A 27,387-nucleotide genomic window follows, 5' to 3' on the forward strand; every position below is an offset into this window, starting at 1 on the left:
AGAAGTTATAAAGGGAGCAGTTTTCTGAGATGCCTGGAAAGACTTCCCTGATCGAATGCAAACAAGTGAAAATAATAGGGAGAATAAATTAACAAAAAAAATTATAAAAATGAACAATTTTGAAAAATAAGTAAATGATCAACCACAATTCTGAGTGGAAAAAGAAGAATGCTACCCACCTCCTGACACAGAGGAAATGGACTAAATAAGCAGAGTAAGAAACACTTTGTAGATACAACCAACATGGGGATTTATTTTGCTTTATTTATTGTTCAGATTAATTAAAAAGCTTTTCTTTATATATGTATATACATATATATAAAGTATATGTATAGTACATACATATATATAAAATGTGTGTGTATGTGTGTGTGTGTATATATATATATATATATGTATATATATATATATATATATATATATATATATATATATATATATATATATATATATATATATATATATATATATATATATATATATATATGAAACATTTTCCACAAGAGTAAAAATACCCTCAAGCTACCAAAGACTGCCCTTGCTACAGAATATTATCGGGTCCTGTTTTAAACTCTTAAATTTTCGCTACAAGGATTTTTACTGAGTTTCGGCGAGAAAGATAGCGACAAAGAAGATCCCAAGTAATGTTTGTGGGGTTGTTGGGTTTTTTTGTTTGTTTGTTTGTTAAGACGTTGGTTGAGACTGAAATAGGTGACCCCAAGAACCCAACCATAAAGTAATAAGTTCCTCTGTGTTAACTCTGCCTTTCCATTGTCCCTTGTTGACTTGTTGGTTTCTGTTTTTCGGTCAAAGTGGACAGTATTTTTTAATATCTCAACTCACTAGACTTGATGCTTTTCAAAATTTCCTCTCTCTATATATCAGTTGCTCCAACTATGACACTATCACATTGGAATTCTACAAGTGAAATTCATCTGAAAACATAAATAAGTTCAAGAACCCAGATAAGTCTTGCTAGCTGTCCCGGTATTGGTATAAGCCTCTTTATTTTCCTGGTTTTTTTCTAGTCCTCTTTATGTAAGAGGAGATAGAGACAGAGACACTTACAGAGAGAGAGAGAGAGAGAGAGAGAGAGAGAGAGAGAGAGAGAAGGTAGGAAACCAAGTTCTCCCTCCGGTAACTGCCGGCCGCCCTCGCTCATGCGGATCTGTGGGCATTTCAAGGACATTAAACCCAAACAGTTCTCATCTGAGGACATCGATGCACTCCTTCCCTGCAGCTCTGACTGTGCCTCCTCTGAAGTTCCTGCAGACCCGCGGTTCCACCGTATCCCATGCATCTTTCTCCATGAATCCCTGCGCGCTTCGTGCCGCGGAGGGCACACCGCAGCGGCAGCTGACGAGGGTTCGGTGTAGACGCCGTCTGCTCGAGGGCGCCAACCGCGTGCAGAAGCTTCGCAGCCGAGACCTTGCCGGGCTGCCGCAGATGGCAGCACCTGGCGAGCACAAGCGCAAACCCGCCCCCTCGCGGCCACGATTGGCCGGAGCCTGCCCTAGCGCGGAGCTCTGATTAGTCAGAGCGGCTTTCCCTCATCCAGCTGGGGGGCGGCCTGCTTCTGAAGGAGGGAAGCTGAGAGTCAGGCGAGGTAGGGGGCCACCGGGCTGGGGTAGGGGCGAAGGCTTCGGTGTCTTCTCGCCCGAAGGGTCCTTGAGACGCCTGTTTGTTTTTCCCGGCGCCTGGCTCCACCCACTCAGCCCCCCTATTGGTCAAATTTTGTGGTTGGGTGGCTTCCTATTGGCCAGGGGGCGGTGTCTATCCTAAGCCAGGGTAGGGGCGGGGCCTCCGCGGCGCTGTGCTTGCCCTTGTGTCTGGTGCTGGAGAGAGAGAGAGAGAGAGATAGGAAGGGAGAGAGAGCGAGAGCTGCCACCGCCGCTGCCGCCGCCGCCGCTATTGCTGGAGCCTGAGCATTCACTGAGGTGCTGCTGCTGCCACCGCCGCCGCCACTACCACCGCCACCGCCACCGCCACCAGCCCCACCGCCGCCGCCGCCAGCCCCACCACCGCCTCCCTGCACCGACCCCGGGACAGAGCCAGCGCAGCGGCGGGCGGCTGCTGCCTTCCGCGGCTCTACCCCTGTCCCCCTTCCCGGTTCTGACCCATCCGCTCGTGGAAGCCCCAGCCCTCGTCTTTCCCCGCACCCCGGAATCCGTGCACCACCTGCTCGGGCAGCCCCAGCGCTGGGACTTCCTGCACCCCAGGTGCAAAGGAAACACTGCACCCCTGCTTGGACAGAGGCGCTGCTGAGGCTGCACCGACAGGAGGAGGTGGAGGAGGAAGAGGAGCAGAAACTACTTCACCCCCGACATCCCCATCCTGCTGCTGCTGCTGCCGCGGCTGCTCCTTTCCCCGGGGTTCAAGCGCCGCAGCGGCGGTGGCGGCGGGTCCTACACCCGGAGAAGGGAAGCCTCGGAGCCTTTCGCTTGGGCGCCCCCTCCACCAGTACCTCCTGCCCTCCCCTTTCCCCCTCCCGAGCCCTTAGAGAGGGGACCATGATTTGGAAACGAAGCGCCGTGCTCCGCTTCTACAGTGTCTGCGGGCTCCTGCTACAAGGTAATCCCCGCCCCGCCGCGGGGAGCATCAACTTCACTTCCATTCCCCGTCATCCCCATTTCACTCCACCCTGCCTTTCCACTCTCCCCCTCCGCTCCACCGTCTCCTCCATCCTCCACTACACGCCCCCACCCCACCCTATAAACTCCCTTGTGCAGCAGGGGGCAGTGGCAGTTTGCACCAGAACCTCCCCTAGACAACCTCATCCCAGACCTTCCCTCCCTCCCAGCCGTGGGCTCCTCACTCTCTGCACCTTACCCCTTTCATTCACCTGAGCCTTCCTCATCCTCTTCCACCCCTCCCCTTCCTCGAACCCCAGGCTTTTGGCTGCAAACTTCTTCTTCCCACTGACCTCCCTCCTTCCCTTCCTCCTTCCATCCTCCCACACTACCCCTCACATCACCCTTCTGACTTCCCTCTCCACCTCCTGTCATCTCCTTCAAGCTCCCGGTTTTCCGCTGCGTTTTCCATCTTCCTCCCTCTTTCTGACCACCATAGTATCACTGTGTCTTTTAAAAGTGTGTGAGCCTGGGAGAGAGCGACCGAGACGGCGAGAGCAGCAGCAGCCGCACCGGGTGCATTGCAATAACATCCCCGGGGGGAAATGTGTTGTCAGACGTGCCATTCACCTAGGAACAGAGAGGAGACTGTGATCTGCTTTTTTAAGGGGGGGGAGGGTTTACAAAGACACCCCCCCCCCCAAGCCTACTTTACCAGCAAGATGACTTTTCTTTCTTTTTTAAAAAAATCATTCTGTGTGGTATCCATTTTTGAAGAAATAGAAATATGCTTCAGAGCAGTTACTTTACTGTCCAGGGATTTTCGCGTGGATTCCCTACCTCTTGGTCCCCTCGTCGCCACCTCATTCCTTAATTAATATTATCTTTTCTGGTGAAATGTAACCACCACTGCGGCTGTAGTGGAAAGAACTGCACAGAATGCTGTTATTATGCAAATCACTGGATGTGGATGTGGGGGGACCAGGGAATTGGGATGCACTCTCCTCAGACCTGTTTTTGAAGAGGGGAGGGGTATTGAGTAGGAGAAGGAAGTGCTGATTATAAAATAAATGGCCATGCATAGAGGAGTAGTCCATTGAGAGAGGGCGCTTTTGGGGGGGAGGGGCTGTAATGGGGATGAGGTGGTGCTGTGAGGGTAGTGTAGGGATGTGGCTTTAGTGTGCGGTATAGAGAGGATGGAGGTGAAAGGGTGGTGGTTGGGGAATCTTTCCAGCTACGTTACTCGAGATTTCTTGGTGAATCTTCAGCCACCTCTGTACCCTCTGCCTATTTTGTATTGATGCGGAAAGAGAGAAGTTGACTGAATTTATTTGCCCCTGGGTGAAGGAATTTGAAAGTAAGACACAAACGCACCGACTGGCAAAACCCAGCGGCCTTTGGAGGATTTAAATGAGGTCAATGAACCATCATTCACCAAGTTCTTTGAATGCATTCCACCCATCCACCCCCCCCACCCCTACACACACACACACACACACACACACACACACACACACACACACACACACACACACACTGGATAGAGACCATATTTTATTTATGAATATTTTTGCATGTAGACAGTATTTAACTGAGTTAAGTAATCGACCTTGTCGAGAGATTTCTTACAATATTTTGTTGAAAGTATATTTTATGCTGTAGTTGTATTTTACATGTATCATGTGTTGCTGTCCCAGAAAGGGTAGAAAATTTCCCAGTTGCCCCCACCCTTACGGGAAGTAACCACAGTGGCTTATACATTCACTTGGGTTTCTAATACATGCAAAAAAACCTGTGCACATGGAGACCCTACTTCACCTCTCAGTAAGTTAGATTTCTCAGCTCTCTGTTATGTATGTGTGTGCGCCAACGCTTGTGTTGGGCAGGGGGAGTATGTGGGGAAATCAGTTAATTTGGTGATTGCAATGAAATTTTACACTGCTGGATATGTTTTCCCTGCCAATCTGTGTGTGCTGGCCCCCGTACGTCATTGCAAAGGAGCTGCTGCTGTGCTGGTGCGAGAAGATTATTTATTATAGGGCATGTGTGCAGTGGACTGCACCTGGGGGTCGCCTCCTCTCTGCCTTCTACATTTCCCCGTGAATTGTCTATTCAGTGCGCTGCAAAATAACTGCTCTCTCTCTCTCTCTCTCTCTCTCTCTCTCTCTCTCTCTCTCTCTCTCTCTCTCTCTCTCTCTCTCTCTCTCTCTCTCTCCCCCACACTTATCTCTGCCATCCCCCAGCCCTTGGCTCTCAGGCAAAAGGAGGATTTACTCTCTCTGCCCAGAGATTTGATGAGCAGTATTCTGGATATTGGTGTCTCCTGTTTTAAGTGTGTATAAATCAATGATTAAAACAGTGACGATGCTTTTCACAGTACTTCTGTAAAGAATTGAATGGGGGGTTATGCCAAAGGAAAACACACCACTGCAAAGAACAGCAGAAGGTTTAAAGAAAGAAAAATATTATATAGCACTAGCAAAAGGGTGCGAACCGGAGCTGAGCATGTGGACCTAGGAATGCCTTAGATCAGGCCAGTATTGGTACCCAAAAAGCGGGGAGAGAAATAAACAAACCCAACGCACCATTGGCCTGTCTTCTCACGTTTATGGCTGCCTCACATTTATCAAGTGCTGCTCCATAGCCACATCACACTTTGTTGATATTGTCAGTTCTTGCTCAAACAAATTGCTCACGCTTTCCGTTGTCTCAGCCTTGGTTGAGAGCATTGCTTCAGGGCTCAGGCTTTCCCCCTTAGGAACAAGGCTTTATTAGGACAGCATTAAATTAATGAAAGCTTTATTTCCTGGACACAGATCCAGGAGTTTTCAACCCTTTCCTTTCTAGGTCCAGGGAATGAAAGGTAGAAAGGGAAAACTGTCAACATCTCATTTTTCCTTAGAGAATCTACTCTTCAAGTAATAGTTATGACTAAGCAAATGCAGTATTCTACGACCAGGACCTAATTTTAATGCTTGATCAATTGTAGAATATTTGTTTGGTTTTTTTGCATTAAAATAGAAGCAACAATTTATCATTTGCTATTCCTTTTGTATGTTTTTAAGTCCACACTTCTTGACAAGGAGACTTGTTCTCCTTATTTGAGCTTCATATCATTATTTTTTACCTCTTTACTCAATTACTTTCTTTCTAGTCAGGAGCAAAATTGACTTTTTGCCCTATTAATAGATGAAGTGATAAGCTAGTGTTGGGAAATAGACCACTGATAAGATGAGAAAAGAAGTCTTATATAAACTGCTGAACATTACAAAACAGAATTATGTTAGGAGATGGCTATTAGGGGTTGAATTCATTAGGTAGTGAATGAAGTAAGTCTCTAACTCAAGCTCAAAAAATTATATGCAATTCACCCTACTTTCAAATTCTCCAATTCAGTTTAAAGATTCAGGACAGATTTCCTTTTCCCTGGTCATGAGAGGAGACAAACTAAAAGACAAACCTCTAAAAGTTAGAAGAAACCTTACAATGGAGAAACTCAAAGCCATCTGTCACCAAAACTCAAGTACTAAAACTATTTTATTGGAAGCTGTAGGAAAATATGTAATGCCTCTAAATTAATGAACATTCCTAAGCAGGTCAAAGTGGCTTAAGGGGAAAAAACAAAGATAACAATAAAAGAGAATTGGAAATCTACAAGTACATATATATATATATATATACATATATATATATATATACATATATATATATATATATATACAGAGAGAGAGAGAGAGAGAGAGAGAGAGAGAGAGAGAGAGAGAGAGAGAGAGAGAGAGAGAGAGAGAGAGAGAGAGAGAGAGAATCTCTACTGAGGTTCCTCTTAAGAAACTTTCTCATTGGGTTACTGGTATATACATACACACTGAAGACCACTTTTAATTTCAAATCTACATTGGAACAATAACAGATGCACAATTGAACTAATTAGAAGCAGACTTCTCCAGGTTGAAGATTACTCATCCAAAATCAAAATTACCCACATGTTAGTGATTCCCAAAGAAACCTAACCATTCAAAGACCCACTAATGATGCCTTTTGCCTTTTCATTTATCGCCTCTAATATAATAACCTTGCCTTCTCTTTTTTATTTCTTTCTTGTGTTGAATTCTTCAATACATAATTGTACATAGTAGCTAGGAGAAAAGGAAACCTTCCTTGATGATTAATTTGTCAACTAATTTGTAGTTCATATATGGATTTACTCCTTTTCTCCTTACTCTTGCTGTCTTCCTGTCTTACTCCTACTTTGATTCTGTGTATCTCCAAAGTGGTTGTGGATGTTAAGATGAAAAAAGTCTAAGTAGCTGCTCAGGTTGAGAACCAATACATTCTACTTTTTCTAGAAGACCAGATACATGAAATGCCTAAGATTGAGAAATGTTTTTGTTTTTCCACAAAAAGGGAGAAAAATATGGAGACAGTGTATGTAATGAAAAGACTGATATACTGGGTGTTAAGAAGCATGAGCCTTAATCCTTCCTCCCATTAACTAGTTGAGTAATTTGGGTGAAGTGTCTTAACCTCCCTTGACCAGTTTTTCCATCTTGAAAATGAGGGAATCAGATAAAATTGTTTCCAGATATTCTTCCTGTTTTAAAATTCCATGATAATGGGAATTTGAAATAAAGAAATCTTTTATATCTACTCATATATTTAGATGTGGCTGAGGATTAACATTGAAAGATATTTACATATTTGTAATATAAAAATAAATAATAATACACTACTGAACTATTTGGGGAATTAAGATAGGGTTTTTTAATTTTTTTTTTTACCTTGTAAATGCTTTGGGTCATACTAAAATAAAGTAATTCAATACTGTTACCATGTTGATATTTGTTGCTGGGGTGATTGACAGGAGTTTTGTGCTCTGTACTAGGAAGGTTCATATTTTCCTTGTCTATTTTGAGGAGTCTTGTTTTTGACAGCCTCCCTATAAAAAACCTCCCCTGCCAAAAACAGACAACGGGACTATAACAGCTTGGCTCGAAGAGGGAAAGAGGAGGGAAACCATAAATTAAAATGGGATTGATAATAGGCTGTGTTGTGAAGCAGTTTGCATAGTTTAAGATGTTGATGTCTTTGAACTGCTCTACTGGCCATTGGGACCAGTATTTAATAAATATTTTTAATCTATTTAGTCACAATAGGGTTAAATTTTCCCCACTTACTCCTTTTATTATTTTAATATTAGTTTTTTTATTAAATAATAAATAATTAATAATTTTAACGTATTCATGGGTTTATTGTAAAGCTACTTAAATCTTAAAGTTTTTAAGTGGAAAAACAGCTTAAAAAAGGACCAATATTTCCCAGTGATGTGTTATGTGTAATAGGCATTGAATAAATGTTTGTTGGGTTGAACTTGAATGTCCTTTTTTTTTTTGGTACCACATTGTATTTTTCTTTCAATGCTGCCTTTCAACATGTAGGTTACTTCTCCATTAGCCTCCAATCATAAAGTCACTTGTGAAAAACTGAAATACATTATTGAAACTAACCAATTTAACCTAAAATATTGAAATAGACAAGTACATTGCCAGCATTTTATTTGGAAATGTCAAGCATTTTTAGAGTGTAGTTCTGTAGATTACAAAGGAATCTTCTACTAATTCTTCCTGTGAAGAGGTGGGTCAGGATTAACCCAGAACTGTAGTTGCTGAAGCCCCCTGCTGTGTGATAATGCAAATAGCATCTAATGCTTTAAATAAATTCTGCTTCTGAAAACACACACACACACACACACACACACACACACAGAAGCATCGGGTATCATAACATTGAAACAAATTGGTATAGTGAAGTATAGTGCACAAATGTTTTCTCCTTGTTTCTATACCTACTTGAAAGCAAAGGTATCCTTTGCCCTCTGTAACTTAAATCAAACAGCCAAATAATGGGCAAGAGATAAAACTGAGTATTTTGCTTTGAGTTTTAGGGAGAAAGCATAGTAAAGAAAAAAAAAGCACATTTTGGAAATGTAAACTTTTTGTTGGGTGAAACTCCAGAGGACACAGGCTGAACTTGATTAAAATGATTAACAAATGCTAAATGGAATAGTAAATTCCATTTTTTATTAAGAAGTTTGATCTAACACCTACTGTGGATGTGATGCCATTATCTCCATCTCCTGAACAAGAAGTTGTCACCTCCTTATTTTTCCCACACAACATCTCAGCTACATTGCATATGAATATTGCCCTTCCAATAAATACGAGGTGACTAATATGTTTGTACAGTTTATTTAGTGCTATTTAAGACATTTTACAAAGATTAAATGTAATTTGAGCCATGCCAAAACCTTAGAGAATGTTTTTTATCTCTAGCCAATGCTATTTGTCATAAAAACAAAGCCACCAAGTAAGTCCCTTAACAAATTAAGAGTTGTCATTTTGGATGGACTGACAGAATGAGCCCATCAAATAGCAATATAACCGATATAATTGTTTTTATTGCATTTCAATTTGCTACAGAAAAAATGTCGAATTCTGCATATTGGTTTTTGCACATGAATTGAAACAATTATTAAGAACCTTCCCATTGTTTTTATTATTTGCTAACTAGTTCATTCAGAGTTTAGTAACTTAATTGTGCTTCCAGCTTATATATGGAGCACTACTTTGCAAAGGAAGTGCATGTCAATATTTATTTTTGTATAGATTATTTTATGTGATTGACATAAAGCTAAGAGAACCAGTACCAAAATCATTCATAATATAGAGTTTAATCTGTCTTCTGAATTTATTTTTCTTGGCATTCTAAATTGACTTAATGTTGGAATTTTCAAAACCAAAATGCACATATTTGAAATGTAGATTGTGTTAAAGATTTTTAATTAGGAATGGTCTGAATATTTAACACAAAATCTAAATAGTAAGTTTTTAAGGGAGAGGAAAGTGATCTCAAATGATTCACCTCTAGAGCTTGCTAGGTAAATTTATTTCCTTTTTTTTTTTTAGAAAATTTTAAAAATTTCCTGCAAGTCTTTGAAATTTAGATTTATTCAGTGTTTTAGGTTTGGTACTTTGGGGGCAATTGGAGTATGGTAATTAATATTATTACCCCTCATTACTTTCAGATTTTCATAACTTTCCCTTTTGTTGCATTCATAATATAAACTATTTATTTTTATGCATAAATGTAAGTAGAATTTGTATTAATTTAGTAGTCAAATCATATATTTGGTACGGTAGCTTTCTGCATTAAAATGCTGCTTAAAATTTCTGCATTTGAAATAGACCTGAACATCTAGTCTGTTGTTCCCTTTGATACCTGAATAGAGAGAGCTGAGTCTGTAAGGAGATCTCTGATAGAGAAAAACCATCAATTATTCACATATTTTAAATTACTTTGAAATAAATATTAAGCCATTAATTTTCAACTTTGGAGATAACTTGTGAGTCAGTATGTTTTACTTAAATGGTTTAAATACCTTATTCATGTTTCATAGGAAACTTGTTTAGTCTTAATTGAAGAGATATTTTGATGTTTATAAACCAACATACTTTGTAAATGACTTAAAGAGAACTGAAGATAGTAGAATTTTGAATGTGCATAGAAGTAACGTAAAACTGTCAGTGAATAGTGACTAATTGTATATTGGAATATGGGAGAATCCTTTTTTTTAGACCAAGATGACTCCCTATCACCTTCACAACTTAGGAGGTTTATTACAGTAACTATACATGTTTGTTTAGAGCCACCTTAGCCTCAGAGTGTGAGAGTGTCATTTCTGACAAGGATGAGCTGCAGACTGCTAAATGTATAACTGTTATATTGATTCAGTGTAATTTATAAAGCCACTTAATTTGTTCTTGAAAAAAATAATTTAGAGCCTTTGCTAAAAATGTTGGTATTTAAATATGCAAGGAGATTCTGTAATGCCTATTTAATCACTTAGACACAAAGTATATAGCTTAGATATGCTTCTAATTTATTAATCTTAACATTTTACCTTCTAAGGTGAGAATCTTCCTTTTATACTACCTATATTGATCTTCAGCCCTTATGGTTCCCTTCCTTTTGCATCTTAAAAAGTCAGTCTAGGACGCTGCAAAGGGCATTGGGTATTCTAACTAAAACTGTATTCAAATGGACAGAGGATAAAAAAAAATACGATAAGCCAAGTGCATTATATTCCTTGCTTTATTGCACTCTGTTTTATGAACTGAAGTCTAATCAGTGTAACTCTGGTTTTCTCCCTACTCCCTAGAAATAGTCTTCTCTTTTCATATGAAATAAATTGCCACTAGGAAATGTTCACCTTACAGAAAATAATGGGGAATGGAGAACAGTAAAAGTAAGGCAAGTTTTCCAAGAGCTAAACTCTGAAATAATTTGTACAGATTATATTCTGTCACACACATTTTAAGGTGACATTCTACCAACTATAAAACATAGGCAAGATTTTTTTAAGAGCAGCTTGCTTAGTCTCTTAATAAAAATGGGGGAAAAGAGGAGTGAAAGAATTTTAGTTTGCCAGCCAAACAAACAGAAAAGCTTGGCCAAGCAGACTAAATTAGCATATGCTCTGCTCAGTATTTCCCTGTTGTTACATAATCCTTTTCTAATACGAAATCACTGCTAACACTTAACCCTTTCGGAACATGTTTAATATCTTCCCTCAATCATTTTTATCTGTTGTCTTTTCCTGAGGTTCTGCTGGCCTTATGTACCTTATCAGTTGAAGGACCCTAGCACCAAATTCCTCTTTTCTCTCATATTTCTGCTTATAAATTTACTTATAGGTATACATTTTCAGGGCAGAAGAATCAATTTATTTAGCACTGAGTGAGTTTATTAAGTATTTTAGAATCCACTTTTCATTTTCCCGTTTATGTGAAGCTTTCTTTTGAAAATACATTAGTCTTATGAAGTTACCCTAAGGATTCATAATACTCTGGTTTGTTACATATACTATGAATTCTGTGTGCCTTAATTATGCACGTGTCCTCATTTCCAAGCCTTTTCAGTGATCATGTGAGATAGAACAGGGTGCTGGCTGTAAGTTCAGTGTCATGTCTTAATGTGTAGGTGGTATTCAGAGAAAGATGTTTCTGAAAGCAATTATATAGCTATGAGTCCAGTGTAGGGCGCAGCAGTTAGTCACATTCTACTTTTACTAGGTACTCTGCCAAGATGGAAAGAAATTGATCATTGTGATACATAATAGTGTATCTGTTATTTCTAAATACAGTTCTTTGCCCTTGTAGTTACATAAAAATGAATATTCCCTACACTGAATAGAAATGGTTCATTTCCTGCTTATAAGCAAAAAGAAGTTATACATTTTCTCACAGTGCTCCATCTATTCCTCATGCCCATCAAAACAATTTCTCATTGAAATTATAAGTTATGAATGAAGTTTATATTTATAAAAAAGCATCAACATGATTTTATACTGAAGTTATGAAAAGGTACATCATATATGGGGAAATGATTCATGAAGGGTACTAACAAAACATTTCAGGAATTAACGAATGTCAGAATCTTTGACTATTATGCATTTCCACCTAGTAACCTGAACTTAATGTTAACCATAGCAAGGTGAAGGGGATGTCAAAGAAGAAGGAGAAAAAAAGATTTTTATAGTAACTTCTTTTTCAGACAGCATGTCTGTTAATATATTTTTGTATTTTGTGTAAGTTATATAGCAGGAAGTCATTTTCTCACATTTTAAAACTTTGAGTTCATTTGTGTTTTCAATACTGCAATATTTTCCTCAGTGCATTATACTGTCAGTCTTTTAATGTTTTACTTTTAATAAGAATTTAATTTCTTCTTATATTTATTTTCCTAGGCACTAGAGCAATACAAGTAAATAGCCAAATAATTCAACCAGCTTCTTTGTATGCTTACTCTTGTTTTATTTGAAGCTATTATATTATTTTCAATAATGACTTTAAAATAATGGCAGCATTTAAGAATCTGTAGATTGAAAATAATATGATTTTAAAAACTGAAACTCAAACTCCTTTAAGCTAGCAGGCACCCAAATCTGTCTACTCCTCATTAACTATTTTCAGGATTTTTGTCTCCCTTTTATTCATGAGAAATTAAAATCAGAAGAATTTGGGGGGACATTACCATTGTTTACTTCTCCCCCTCCAGATTTCCATTTCCAGTGTACACAGGTTAATCTTTTCCAATATATTAATCTTTACACATCCCCTTAATTAAATCTGCATAATATCCAAGTATTTTGGTTATATCTGCCAAAATGTCAATACTATATTCTGAGTAAAATAAATATTTGCATTGATGAATGTTCATTTGTATGTAACATACAATACAATAAAATTGATACTAGGAAAACATAAATGCTTCTAAATGATTATCTTTTTATGGAAACTAAAGATTCATCTCTTTATATCGGGGTAGTCAATACACATTTGCTATGCATTATCCTTTGTGTATGCATTTTTCTGAACTAGTAGTCTTGGGTACATGAAACCCTAACTCTTTTTCTACTTAGTAAAACCATGCACATGTAATTGTAAGTGTCGGATTGAAAGTTAACTAAATTATCTCAAATCTAAATTATGCTTCATTGCTAGTAGTAGTAATTAATACTTCAGGATAAAAACCAGGAGCACAGGAGAATTATCAACTGACCTCGATCTGCCAGATTATGACTTGACCTGCTTTTGTTTTTACCAGGCTGTGTAGTAGAGGGCTGATTAGTCCCTGTTTTGCATACCAGAGTTGATGCTGCCAGTTAACTGGGACTAAAAGCAGTTCTATTCCACAGGGTTAATTTTTAGGCTTTTTAAATTTAATAAATAGTGATTTTTATGCTTATTCATATTTCCATATTTAAGAATGCATATTTATAATTAGTGATATTTGCTTAATCTTACTTAGGATTGTGAAAGTAGGAAGGAGAAAAGTATCACACAGTTTCTAAGGAAAATTTAAATATTCACAAGAACTGAGCACTAAATATATAAATAATATGTATAACATACGTATTATAATTTACATATGAAAGATAGCTAAACATGTGATATGATATTTTTATTTTAAAATTCAATCATTTTGTATCATATGATACTATTGTTGTGGTTGAAATGTTCCTAATAATATAAATGGAATCAAGGTTTATCACATCACATGATTTTGAAAAATCATTCTATCACTATCTTTTTAAAAAATTTATTTCATTAGTGTAATCCCACAAAGTAAACTTTTGGAAATATAATAATGATGTGTACTATTTTAAGAAGCTGAATTTACTCAAACTCCCATTTTTCACACAGTCTCTTCAGCTCTTGACTAAAAGGCATCCAGGGCATCAGTTTTACATAATCTCTCCTAAAGCAACAGCTTTTCTGCCAATTCAATGCCATTTCTAGGAGGTTAATTAACGGGAAAGAGGTGAAGTTGGTGCTTTATTATCTTTTTGCTTTGCACTGTGATATTATTTACTTAAATTAATTATGTTTATATTTCAGGGATAATTTCTGAAAGGTTTGGGTTAAGTGAAAAATATGTGGTGAATTATTAATTTTTATTCTTTTTTCCCATAGGAACATAGACATGTCTAATTCTACCTCTTAATACCATATTTAAACATAGATAACTAATTACTAATAGATTAAATTTTCATTTTTCTAAATATGTAGCATTAAAAAGAATATAAATGATTCTTTTTACACTTCTTTCATATTGGGTCTTTTGTTACAACTTAACATAATTAAAAATGACCAGAACCTATTTTTATCCAGAATATTTGACCTTAACCAAATTGTTTTGAAAGAATATTAAACTAATTACATTCAGTTTCAAAAAAGAGGAAAAAAATAATGTTGTGCCATTTTTTAAAAAAGTGTAGTGTGTTTGCTCAAAACTTTGCCCAAGGTCTTGCTGAGTTTTGTAGATGGTAAAATGTTTCATATTTGCTGTCCTGTACTTTTACAAAGAGCGAAAAATGATTAAGAAAAATTAATAAAATAGTATGGCATCTAATTTAACTCTCATTCTATGGCAAAAGTTGAGCGTTGATGATGTGATAGGGAGGCTCTTTTCTCCTTTTGTTTTGAAGTCCTTGAGGGCAGAGACCATTTTTTGTTGTTGTTTTTTTTTGTTGTTGTTGTTGTTGTTTTGTTTTGTTTTTGCCTCTTTTTCATCCCTAACATTTAGCACTGTGTCAGGTACATAGTAGTTACTTAAGAAGTGTTTATTGATTGGTTGATAACCACTAAAGTCAAATTTGCCTGAACACATTTTCTCCGTTGTCTCTCTCTCTCTGTCTATCTCTCTCTGTCTCTCTCTCTTTTTGTCCTTCTCTCTTTCTCTGTCTCTCTCTGTCTCTCTCTCTCTCTGTGTCTCTCTCTCTCTTTTTGTCTCTCTCTCTCTCTCTCTCTCTCTCTCTCTCTCTCTCTCTTTCTATCTCTCTGTCTCTCTCTCCCCCCCACCCTTCTCTCTTCCACACCCCTTTCCCCCTTGGTATCCCTATCTGACCTAGGCTGGCAGTGTAATAGAATAATAAAATTCATGGGTGGATCCTTCTGCTGATCATCACTGCTTATCACAAAATTTTGGACCAGCATGGTTTACTACCTGGGCTAGTTCAGCCCTTCATGAATATTTTTTAACAACTCCATTTGAAAAAAAGATTAGCTTCCATCATCACCTGAGCATATTTAATACACACTTTCATTTATTTTTTTTCAAGTTATCAACTACAACAACCTGGTTTAGTCAAAGGCTGATTCTCCAGAATCATATTTCCTCCTTAAAATCTTTTTCCTGTGGTCATTCTGCTGCCTGTTAGGATAATAATCTAATTAAGTGAGTGAACACAAGTAGTTGACTCAAACATTTTTCTTTTAACATTTAGAAACATTCTAGAAAATAGTACGATAAGGTTGATGTTGATAGACAAAATGAAGGTTTTGGATGCATAGTGAATTTTAGTTATCCACAATAGCATTTTTCTTTTTCTATGTGCTTCCTATTAGTGCAAACAATCAAGAGTTCATTCAAAATATGTAATTATGACTCATATTCTTCTTGTACATTTGATGCCAAACAAAATGCAAGTTGAGAAAGCTCCATCTTCCAATTTTTCAACGACTTGTCTGCAACTGGTAATTAACTTGCTCAGTCACAAAGTCGATATGAGTAAGAGGAAGAACTTGAACTCAGGTCTTTCTGACTTCACCAGCTTTCTGGTAACCACGCTTTGCTGAAAAATGAATACAAAAGATAAAACTTGATTTTATATACAGCAGTTCAATATTTAATTGTAAACCTTTCCTTTGGATATGCTCTGCCTAATTCAAGATTCTAAGCAGAATTTTAATTATTTTAAATTAGAAAGTAAATCTGAAAGTGTCACAGCTTTCCTTCTAGATCTATCCCCCTCTTTAAAAAAAAAAAAAAAAACAAACAAAAACAAAACCAACGAACCTGTTTGACTTTCCATCCCCACATTATTAGGTTAAAAGAAAGAGTATCTGCATGCCTTTTCCAAGAGGAACAAAGTATGTCTGTAGGGGATACAAAATCACTATATGAAGCCTAAATGCTGTAAACTTAACCGTGCTTTTAAGGTTTTTCATTTAAACCTGGATTAAATAACTTTCATTTTTCTTGGCCTTTTATCCTGAATACATTCTCACTGTGACACTAGGTATTTTTTTTGTTATTATTAATGCAACTTGAGAGAAGATAACAAGTGAACAAGAAATACTAAAGCATGTATTCTAACTCATTTTTTCAAGAGGATGATTCATAGTTTCATAAAGGCTCAGTGGGCCAGAACACTAAATGACCAGGTCAGCAGAGAGAATGTTGGGGAGAAGAGGTCTGTGGGAAGTATCTATGTAATAAGCAAAAAAATATTTAGTTTTTTAGAGCTGGAGTTCTGCATGAGCAATTCTGATGCTACCAGTGACAGTAATTTTATAAGAGCTGCCGATGCCTCAGGGAAAACATTTTAAGGTATCCCATCTAGAAACAGTGCTTCTTGTACTGATACGTAAACACACACACACATATACACACATATACATGTAGATATATACACATATACACATACATACATACATATGTATGCTTCTTTTCTTGCTTACATTAAATTCTATCTAATAAAAGTCTAATCCTCTTCAGTATTATTTCTTTATAGTTCACATATTTCACTTCACCCTACCTCCTGGTAACTGTAATAGAAGAATTAACCAAATGTTAACCAGAAACTATTTGTTGAAGGTAAGAAAAGTTAGGAGAAGCAATTTTATGAAAATATCTTTAAAATATGTTTCATAAAAAAGATAATAGGTCTAACAACACAACTTTTTAACTGAAATCTTCCATTTTATTTTGTTCAGGACATAGCTTTGGCCTAATGTAGTCCTAGGACATACTATTGCACTTTCATACCTGAACAAAAATGGATCTGAATGCTCTGCATTTTTATATGAAAATGATGCAAGGAATAGAAGGGATATATATATATCTTTATAAAATATAGTATGACATCTTTGAGCTATTATATTTTTATGTTAATATGGAAATCAGTTTAGTTGTGGTACAGCATTTATATTTACTATGCAAAAAGGAGCTTTTTTCTAGGTAGCCACTTGTAGTTACACCATGTAGTCCTAAACCCTAGTTTGTGTGAAATATTTTCCCCGTCTCTTACTTAAAAAAAAAACAACCAGAAAAGCAGCAAAAAAGTTTAGTTGAATTTTCTTCCCTCACATTAATATTGATTTGTAGATAATTTCAATAATTATAAATCAAGCTCAATGTATATACATACATACATATGTACCTATTTATATGACTTTTCAGTAACATGAATTTGGTTGACAAAGCATGTCAGTGATAGTTTTGGAAACTTTTATAGAGGGAACTAGGTGGTGCTGTTCTTTCATCTTTGTATCTTAGTTGAATTCTTTCTTACTGTTCTTAATCATCAAATTGCTTTCTTAAAATTGTTCATTAAATCAGTAATACACTCTTCCTATCTTTAATTTCCAAATTACATGTTAGTTTTAATTTTTATGAAGATTTTTGGAATTTCAAAAATTTAGTAGATCATTTATTTATTTTCTAGTGACAGAAGATATGAGTTTAAAATTATCATTTATTTTACTTTTAAAACTGTGTATCCAAGTTCTAGAGTTGATTTTTAGCTTGTCCTTCTATTCTCGTGTCTACTAAAAGCCTTTGTGTTAGAATATCTTGTTTACCATGATATTACCATAATGCAAATTAGATGTTTTGTGTAGTAGTAAAATTTGTATACAAATTATTAAAGAATATAGCAGATCATTTTGAAATAAATGGCATCAGGCTTGAAATCTGGAACACCTGAGTTGAAATCTAGTTTCAGGCTTCTACTCTACTAGCTCTGTGACCCTGAGCAGTCACTTAACCCCAGTTTGCCTCAGTTTCCATATCTGTAAAATGGGGATAATAATAGCACCTACCTTCCAAGGCTGTTGTGAGGATCAATGAGATAATAAATGTAACAAACTTAGCACAGAGCATGGTACATAGTAAGCACTATATAAATGTTAGTTATTATTGTTATTGCCAGTCTTATTTAATATCATATAATTTATCTTAAAATTTTGGTTTCTTTCTTTTCCTTTCTGTTTTAACTGTATATCAATTTACCTGCAAGTCATTACTCACCTTTCAGAAACAAATTAAAATTTCCTAATTATGAGAACTTGTAAATCATCTGGTCCACTATTCTACAGCAACTTAGAGTTCTGTAAAGCATTTTTAAAAGAGCAAGATATTTTAATATAATATTAGGTACATTAAGCCAAATTATTAAACATTTTTCTAAATTCACTTAGGTTTAGCTAGAATTAGAGCTTCTTTAAATTTTTGCAGTACATATAAATAATGGAAAAAATAAAATATTTGATTTTTTTCTTTTGGTGAACTATAGGTAGTAAATCTAGCTTATTGAAGTTAAATTAAATGGTAATTTAATTAGTATCTGTCATGGTCTAGGCCTTATGTAAGGATAAGAAAGTATAATGGTCAATCACTGTCTTCCATAATTTTATGGTCTGTTTGGAGCACATGGTTTAGATGATTTTTGAAATTTTGAATATAAAATTCTAATATAAAATTCGAAGATTGTAGCTTCATCCTTAATGCTTCCATCAGAGATCACACATCTTAGCTATGGAAGTCCCTTAAAAAGTTTAAAGATATGATATTATTTCTTATCTCTGTTATAATGAATCCCTCCTCTTGCAATCTATATACATACCTTCATGTCCTGGCTTAAGAGCGAAATATATGTCTCTAGACATGCCTTTAATTGCTCTTTTCTGTACCTTCCATATCTTTCATCTGTGGAACATAGAATCAATACTGTTCTCTAACATGGATTCATAAGATGACATTTTGTAGTACGGAGAGATGCAATCTGAGAGATGAACACTGTCTAGACAAGCCTGGCTAGTTGAGAGAGTTACATGTTCATATCTGGGTCCCCCAAATAAAGTCAGGCTCTAAGTAGGTTGGAATGTATGCCACAAAATGTTCAGAATTGGCATATAATATTGATGAAGAAAAATTGTGTAAGGGAAATGGGATGTTTTTCATCTGAGGAAGAATGACCAAGTCGTGACTTAGTAATTACTTTTCAAGAATAAGGAAATTTATAAAGGTGATAGTCACAGATAACAAAACGCAAAAGAATGTTAAAATTGTAAAGAGGAATTTGGGAGATATATATATATATATATATATATATATATATATATATATATATATATATATATATATATATATGTATGTATATTATATATATGTATATATGTGAAAGAAGTGACTTAATTAAGGTATTTGTAGATATAAACATACATATACATAACTACGTGTAAGTATATATATATATATACATATATATAAATATACATATGTTTTCATTAAAGAGCAATGAACATCTATTTGCTGTGTGATCAAGACCAAAAACATGCTTTCTTAATCTCAGTTTATTCACATGTAAAACTGGGATAAGAGTCACTGAACTACTTACCTCATAAGATTTCTGTGAGGAAAGTCCTTGGCAAACCAGAAATGTGAGCTGTTATTCATTGCCTTGTTGAAAGTGAAATGTGAATCTCATAAGAATCAGTGGTTTTTATATCAGTATTATGAATATCTGCTATCCTCAGAAAAGGCTCAAAAGATGTTATCTGAATTTTTATTTAATAAACAATCACATTTTAAATTTATTTTACTTGATAGAGAAATTCTGCATGGTTTATTCATTTCATTTTGTAGTAAAAACACAGGTTTGGACTATATAATTCTAACAAATTTTCCCGGTTAGAAGTGAGAAAAGGATGCATATCAACAAAAGGCAACCCAGGCAATGAGTTTCACTCTCCAGATTGGGACTATAAATGCAGGACCAGAAAGAAACACTCTATTCTGTTTAAGGAGTGTCTTGTGGTCATTATTTTATTTATTGGAAAGACTGTATTGGAATGAGAAGAGGCTTTCTCTCTACTTATTTTTGATGAAGATTAATCTCAAGTAATGATTGTTGGTAATCAATAGCAGCAAACAGATTATCCTGGCATGCCCCTTTATTTCTGGGATCTCTTCCTACCTCTCCAAATGCTCCTTCAGAGTCTCATGAAGGAATTCCATCTTTTCATCCTGTCACATTTCATCCACATTGAAGGACTGGTTTTTGTAGAATTCTCAAAGTGCTTGCATATGGAAAGGATGAAGGGAAAGGGGAAAAGAAAAAAAAGTCAAAGGCTTTGGGGAGGAGGGGTTTGAGGCTAGACTTATGCTATATAACAAAATGAATAGAGGAAAGAACCAAAAATGAAAATAATCATCAGAATTAAAATAAAAGTGGCAGTGAAATGGGTTAGGAAATGATCATAATGTTAAATATATGTTTAAGAGAACTAAGTGGTGAGAATACATACATACATACATATATATATATATACACACATATATATGAATGAATATATATATATATATATATACACACATATATATGAATGAAAAAGTTTGAGACATTACCAAGACAGATATGCAAATAGAAAATGAAGTTTAATAGTGTTAGAAAAAAACAGAACTTTATCACCAAGTATCACTAAATCTTAAAATAGGCTATATTTTCTATAGGATATGAACTAAAATTTTGCTAGATATTACTGTATGCAGTCTAGTTATCTTGGAAATTAGACAAGAAGCTTATCAACAGATAGTATAACAGTGGATGAATGTGACCTGGATGTGGTTAAGTAACATGCAGTAAAACCAATAACTTATACCTGTATAATAATTTAAAGTTTGCCATCCACTTTACTTAAATAATTTGTAAGTAAAACAGTTGTTATTCTCCTTTTACAGATGAGGAAACCCAGGTTAAGTGATTTGCCTGTGATTAGATAGTTATTAAGTAGTTGAAGTGGGATTTTCACTCCATTCTCCTGACTCTAGGTTCACTGTTCTTACCGCTATGCTATATTCCGTTTAAGTGGTCAAATTTACATAGGAAAATGTGTGTGTTTTTGCATACAATCATTTATACACATACACATATACATGTTAAGTTAGAGGGTTATGAAAACTGTGTTCATCCTTCTTTCCCAAAGAAGACCATGCCATCAGAGAAATGATGACATGACTTGCACTTGACTTTGTTTTCGGTGAGGGAGGGCTGTGCAGGCCACCAGCCTCACATTTGGATATATAGAAGGAGGCTTTTGTATAGTCATAATTTTTATGTCTTTAGAACAATTAATTTTAAATTCAGTAAATTAAAATCTTTAGTTTGATAATAAGTACTTATTAAGTGTATGGTATAGGTGGAATAAGCTGCTAAATCTTGAGGTTTCTATGAAGTTTACTGAAGACAGTATCTACTCTCATAGAGCTTTCAGTCTAGTACAAGTATACAACACAGATATGATGCAAAACAGCATTATATATAACACATATAAGTGTGTTTGTGCTATATATTTACATATATATATAGCATATGTGCATAAATATCCTTAAGAGTGACAGGTCCCACTCATGGTCACACAGCTAATATATGTCACAAGCAAGACTCCTTGCTATAAGGTGAGTCATCTGTACACTACTGCCTTTACTCTGAGATCATTAAGGAAGAATAAAAAAGTAAATTCTAAGGTAGAAAAAATGCATTACTAAGGCATGGGGTAGGAGGAATTAGAGAAGACATCATGAAGAGATGGTATTTGGGTTGAGCTTTAAAAAACAAAAAGGAATTTGATATGAAAAAAGGGAGGGGGAAAGAGGATGTTCTAGGACAAAAGAATGGTATAAAAAAAGTTGTTAAAGCAGGAGAGTAAAAAGCATATAGTAGAGACAAAAGCATTAGCTTGGAGTGTAGAGACTATGGCAAGTGGCATTGAGGCAGGGTAGTATCATGTGGTGGAGGACTTTGAATACTAGGGATAGACTGAATCCCTAGGTAATAGGGAACCTCTGAACATTTGTGAACCTCTGAACCTCTGAACATTAAAATGCACGATCACTACACATAAGTAAGGCTAGTCTTATGAAGGATAAGAAGAAGACAGAACAACTGAACTAGAAAGACTTGTCACAGTAATGAATGTGTGATTTAAAAACACAATGAAATATCATTTTTTCCTTTATGTTTTCACAAACTTTACTTTTAACACGGACAGGTAATTTTCTTCGTGGAATCTAAGTAAAATAGGGAAGGGATGATATAGAGGATAGGAGAAATCTTGAAATGGGAAATGGGAAGACCAGTCCTTGTGGGGAGGTCTAACAGTGTTTTCCTGGTATCCTAGATAATAAGCTATTACTCTGCTTCATTCTTATACATTGTGGCTAGGTATTTTATTGTTAGTATATTAATCTTCTGATAATTTGATATACATGGATTCTTGTGGGCTGGCCTGGGGACCTGGTCACCTTATTTTTTTTACATTGTTTCTATGGAGAAATGCATTTTATTTTTCAAACAATTGAATGGCATTGAAACTTTTAAACCAGGGTCTACCTATATAGAGAGCTTCCTAAGGTTCTCTAACCAAAAGAGTACAAATAGTTAAGTTCTCATAAATCTGGGGCAAATCAAAGTAAAATTGTTTGTAGACAATCTAGAAGGTCAGTCAGCAGCCTAATCAAATGACAGACCCAGATGCCATTCTAAGCTGCCAACACAGTTGCTTCTTGGGCTTGCCAAAACGTCAGATGCAGCTGCAAGGGAATAAATGTTCCACCCATTGCAGATTTTACAATTGCCATAGAAGGAACAGACTTAGAAAATTTAATTCATGTGATGCTCATTTCACTTCCCTATTAATGATTTTCAAATTAATTTGATGTGAGCTGTAAAACATGTAGACAAAGAATGCTACTTAATACATGCACTTAGTTAAATGACCATAGTATTCATGCTTTGAAAAGAAACTAAAGTATACTATTCATTTTTCTTCTTCCTGTTTACCTTAAATGTAGTAAATTATTGTTGGATGTTGGGGTGCTGTGACACAGTAGGTAGAAGGAAAACATAGATCAGTTTCAAGTTATATTTTCATATGTTTTGGTAATGTTATAAATCTATTTAAATACTGGTTGTGTGTCTAAGTTAAAAATTAGTTAAATGCACTCTTTATACAATTACATCTTAGACATTTTATATAACCATTGTTAGTCATTTGGAAATACCACACTGGTGGTATGTAAATGATAGGATAAACCGATAAAGACTGAGGAAGGTGAATTAAATGTTTTCTCAAAAGAAATATTTATGTGGCAGTGACATTACAAATCCTCCATGTGAAAGACTAGAATTATATGCATGAGGATGCTAGATATTGAGGGTGCAATAGACTAGGAGGACTGAGGGAAGAACCTGACAGTTCAGTCCTTGCCAACCCAACCACAGTACTTTATAAATCATGTAATGAGCTCTTTGGAGGAAAGGTGCTATATAAATGATTTAACAGTAACATTGTCAATAGAAAATAAATTATTTCCATTTCTGGTACTGGTTGCCTGAAGATAACATGAAAGAGCATAAGAAACATTTCTGTACTCTAACAGAAATATCTCTTATTGGCCTGCTTTTGACTAGAATATACCACTAAGTGGATTTTTTGCTTTCTTCCAAGTGTTAAATATTTTCCTTGAAAGGAGATGAAATACATCATCTTTTTGGTATTATTTTTGGAAATATTGGTTCTAGAGTACAAATACTTAGCACTTTAGCCAAAATTGTATCCCTAGATTCGAAACTTTAGCCAAGGTCTGTGGGGTGATCTTATGCTGTTTCTATTCTGGTCAGAAGTACAATTATATTTTAGTACAAGGCATCATTTTAATCCACAAGGGAAGTCCAAAACACATTATCTTTGAACTGTTGTTCATGAGCCAAGTTTATACAAAATCCACAATGTCCTACTGATCAATTCACAGGAGGGAAATACTTAATGGCTAATGAAAAATGCAGTCTTAAGCTCTAACATTTTAATAATCAAATCAAGCTTTTAATGATGATCCTAGTGTCCTGGGGATACTATATCATTCAGCCACCTGGGAGACCAAGATTTTATGCCCAGTCTTTCTCACATTGTGTTTTTACTAAACCTTTTTCTTTTTTGTATTAGATTCATAGGTTATTTTCCTAGAAAATACCCTGAAAGTGTTCAAATAACTCTTGATGGTATTTAAGTTTGAAATGAGCAAAATCTGAAAAGTCTATTGTTTCTTTGAATTAAAAATCCATTTTTGCATGTAGATACAAACATAATTACTTATGTATTTCAAAGGATCTTTGATCTGGGTAGTGTAGGTAATTCTTGAGCTTGAAAACAACCCATCTTTCTCAACCTGAGTGATTCTTGTTCATGTCTTTCCACTGGTCTTACATAGATATCTTGCCCAGTGTGCGAGGCAATAGTTCATGTTTCTAAGTCTAACATTTGGTTTGTCTGTTATTTCTTAGTTTTCTTATATAAATGGCTCTCATCCTGTTTAAGTCATACACATGACAGAGTCACAGTTTGTCACATTTTAGTTACTGTTTTTTTTTATTTTAAAACCAGACTTGAAGCAATTTTCCCAAGCTATTTGACTGCATTCCATTGGTTTACCTCCATACAAAATAGCCTGTGTATTTGATGCCAATCTACAGAATACCAAATTGTTCAAAAGAAAAATGAAAACAAAATGTGTCCAAACAAACAGAAAGTTCTAATTACTTGAATACTGAGCATCATGTAGATCAGTTGTGTCAAACTTGAATCGAAACAGAGCAACTAAAAGACAGGCCACATATTGACTTAGAAAACCACATATTAACAATGTAAAAATATCTTATTTTTATGTTCTTAAATATTTCCCAATTATCTTTTAACCTCTATCAGTCAGTACTCTCACTCAGGTTTGACACCCCTGATGTGGATAAAATATGTGATCTTGACTATATTTGTACCATTTTGTCATGAAAGTTTGGGAAAAGGTAAATTGATTTAGAGATAGGTTCAAAGTCTAGACCATTGGTAGAGTGAACTCAGAGGTGAAGACACACTCTTTACTAATGTATATAGGCACCTTCTCTGCAACTTATAGTGTTAGAGACATGCCGAGACCACTGAGAGGTTAAGTGACTTAGCTTTTGAGGCCAGCTCTATTTTATCATACAGCCTCCAAATATTGACTAAAATGGTTGTGAATCATAAATTTGTGAATTAATATACGATTTTGTCAATGCAGGGGAACTCCTGTTGTAGTAACTCCTACTACAAAGGCAAATGTCAGTCCATTTATGTCTTCATAATTTTTTAGGAAGTTATCTAAAGCATGTAGAAGTTATGTAACTTGCCTTTGATAACAAAGCTAGTAAGCAGGAAAAATAGATGCATAGATAAAATTATCTTTTTAAATAAGAAAGTTATTACTCATGATATGTTTATAGTTATTTAAAAAAAAAAAACATTCCCTTTGCAATAGCCCTACTCAAATTCATTTATCTTCTGTACTTAAGGAAGTACATGGCATCATCTTCCTCATGTCATGAACCTCTGAGAATGAAGGACACACCACACACACAGCTATTGTCACTACACAGATGCCATCACTGGTTATTTTATTCTCGGTCTCATTATTTCACTCAAGAGCCAATTTTTTGGTAACTATTCTTGTCATCACAATTCCACATACCACTGCATGATTTTTCAGGTTCCGATTTTAGGTGGTGGTAGGAGGGGAGACAGAAAGAGAGAGGAGCGGAGTGAGAGAGAGAGAAAAATTTATTTCTGTAATTGAAAAGCCACCATTATGAATATTAACATCTATTTTTAAACAAAGGCTGAAGTCTGAATCTATTCCTTCCACTCTGAAAATATTAAGCTATACACTCCATAGAATCAATGTTTTATTCTTTCTCCTTTTAAAAAAAATGAAATCCCTCAGTCTTAACCTATATGTCTCTTCTAAATAAGGTATTTCTGTTGAATGCAAGAAGAAAAGTAAATATAGGTATGATTTATGTAAAACAAAAATGAAGGTTGGCTCATGGCTGTAGGATAATTTTGGCTTTTTATTATCATATTGTAGCTCACATCTAGTTAAATCTTCTTAAAACAAAACTATTTAAAACTTAGAAGATTTTTTTCTCTTAGCTTGATGAATCATAAGAGGTGAATGTTCTGTTGCCTGGTTAACAGTTATTAAAACCTAAATATTCTTATGCAAAGTCATCACAGCTAATAGTCAATAGATATTGAGTACAGTCTTTTGACATTATAGACAGTACCTTCATATGTAAATGGAAGCATTTTGGATGAGAAATTATGTTTGAAAACCAAATCTTAATGTGAGATTTTAAGGTAACATTTGAATCATAACAGATGGAACAAGACATCAAAGAGAAAAGATAGATTTCAATCTTATATTTTTACTTTGACTTCAGAAATTCTTTTCTTTTTCCATGAGCACTTATTGATTCAGTGATATAACTCTGGGACTTTTAAAATAAGCCGTATTTTTTATTGGCTTGTAGATATGCCTATTATTTTACTATTTTGTTTTATTGTTTATAAGATTCCTTTATTACTACATGAACCCTATTATAATTATAATTAGATGTTTGATGATAATGAATTTGAATTTCATGTGTTCTTGTCTGCAGTATTTTTATTATTACAAATCAATCAGAATTGTGAAATATGAATCAAAATAGTATTGCTTTGTGGCTACCTCAAAGGAGACCAGGAGAAACAAAGAGTACTTTTGCAGTTGTTAAGTTAATATAACAGGACATAATTAAGTCTATATTTTCTTTGTTTCTGTGATTTTTATATTCATTTTTATAAATTTATTTTGTTTTTATGTATTTATGATATTTGACTTGTTCTGAGGTTAATATTTTATTATGGCTGATCTATTATAATGAAAATATATTTGAAATAGTAAAAGATTCAGGGTGATAAGTGGTTTTTTTGAGACTGAATTATGATATATGTAGCTCTTATCATTTCAGTTCAGTTTTGTTAAGGTATATTAATAGCTCAGAACTCAAAAAATGTAGTCAATACATGTATGGAAAGGAAGAACATTTTGTAAATATATATATACATATATATATATATACACATATGTATATATATATACATATAATATAAATAAAGATATTTCCAAACAAGACAGCTGTATTCATATCAGTGGTGACTCATTAATTGCTAGTAAGTCTAAATTGGATAGATTTCAATTAATCTATCAATAAATGAAATACCTTTAATGAAATTATGAGATTCCAAGTTAACCTAAGAAAATCATCCTATTCATATTGACCACT

At 35.2% G+C, this 27,387-nt stretch overlaps 1 protein-coding gene across 2 annotated transcripts in view; it reads left to right on the forward strand.

The window, feature by feature from the left end:
* Window positions 1–1,928: 1,928 nt before the first annotated feature.
* The window catches only part of CADM2 (cell adhesion molecule 2), a 1,349,490-nt gene continuing 1,324,031 nt past the window's right edge, over window positions 1,929–27,387 (forward strand). Inside the window, exon 1 of one of the 2 annotated variants that reach the window (XM_072621637.1) lies at window positions 1,929–2,571. In XM_072621637.1, coding sequence (XP_072477738.1) covers window positions 2,511–2,571 — 61 coding nt within the window. In that variant the 5' untranslated portion in view covers window positions 1,929–2,510. The remainder of the gene's footprint in view (window positions 2,572–27,387) is intronic. The other variant, XM_072621640.1, reaches the window with a different exon arrangement.

Source organism: Notamacropus eugenii, chromosome 6 (genome assembly GCF_028372415.1).
Source record: "Notamacropus eugenii isolate mMacEug1 chromosome 6, mMacEug1.pri_v2, whole genome shotgun sequence".
Taxonomy (NCBI): Eukaryota; Metazoa; Chordata; class Mammalia; order Diprotodontia; family Macropodidae; genus Notamacropus; species Notamacropus eugenii.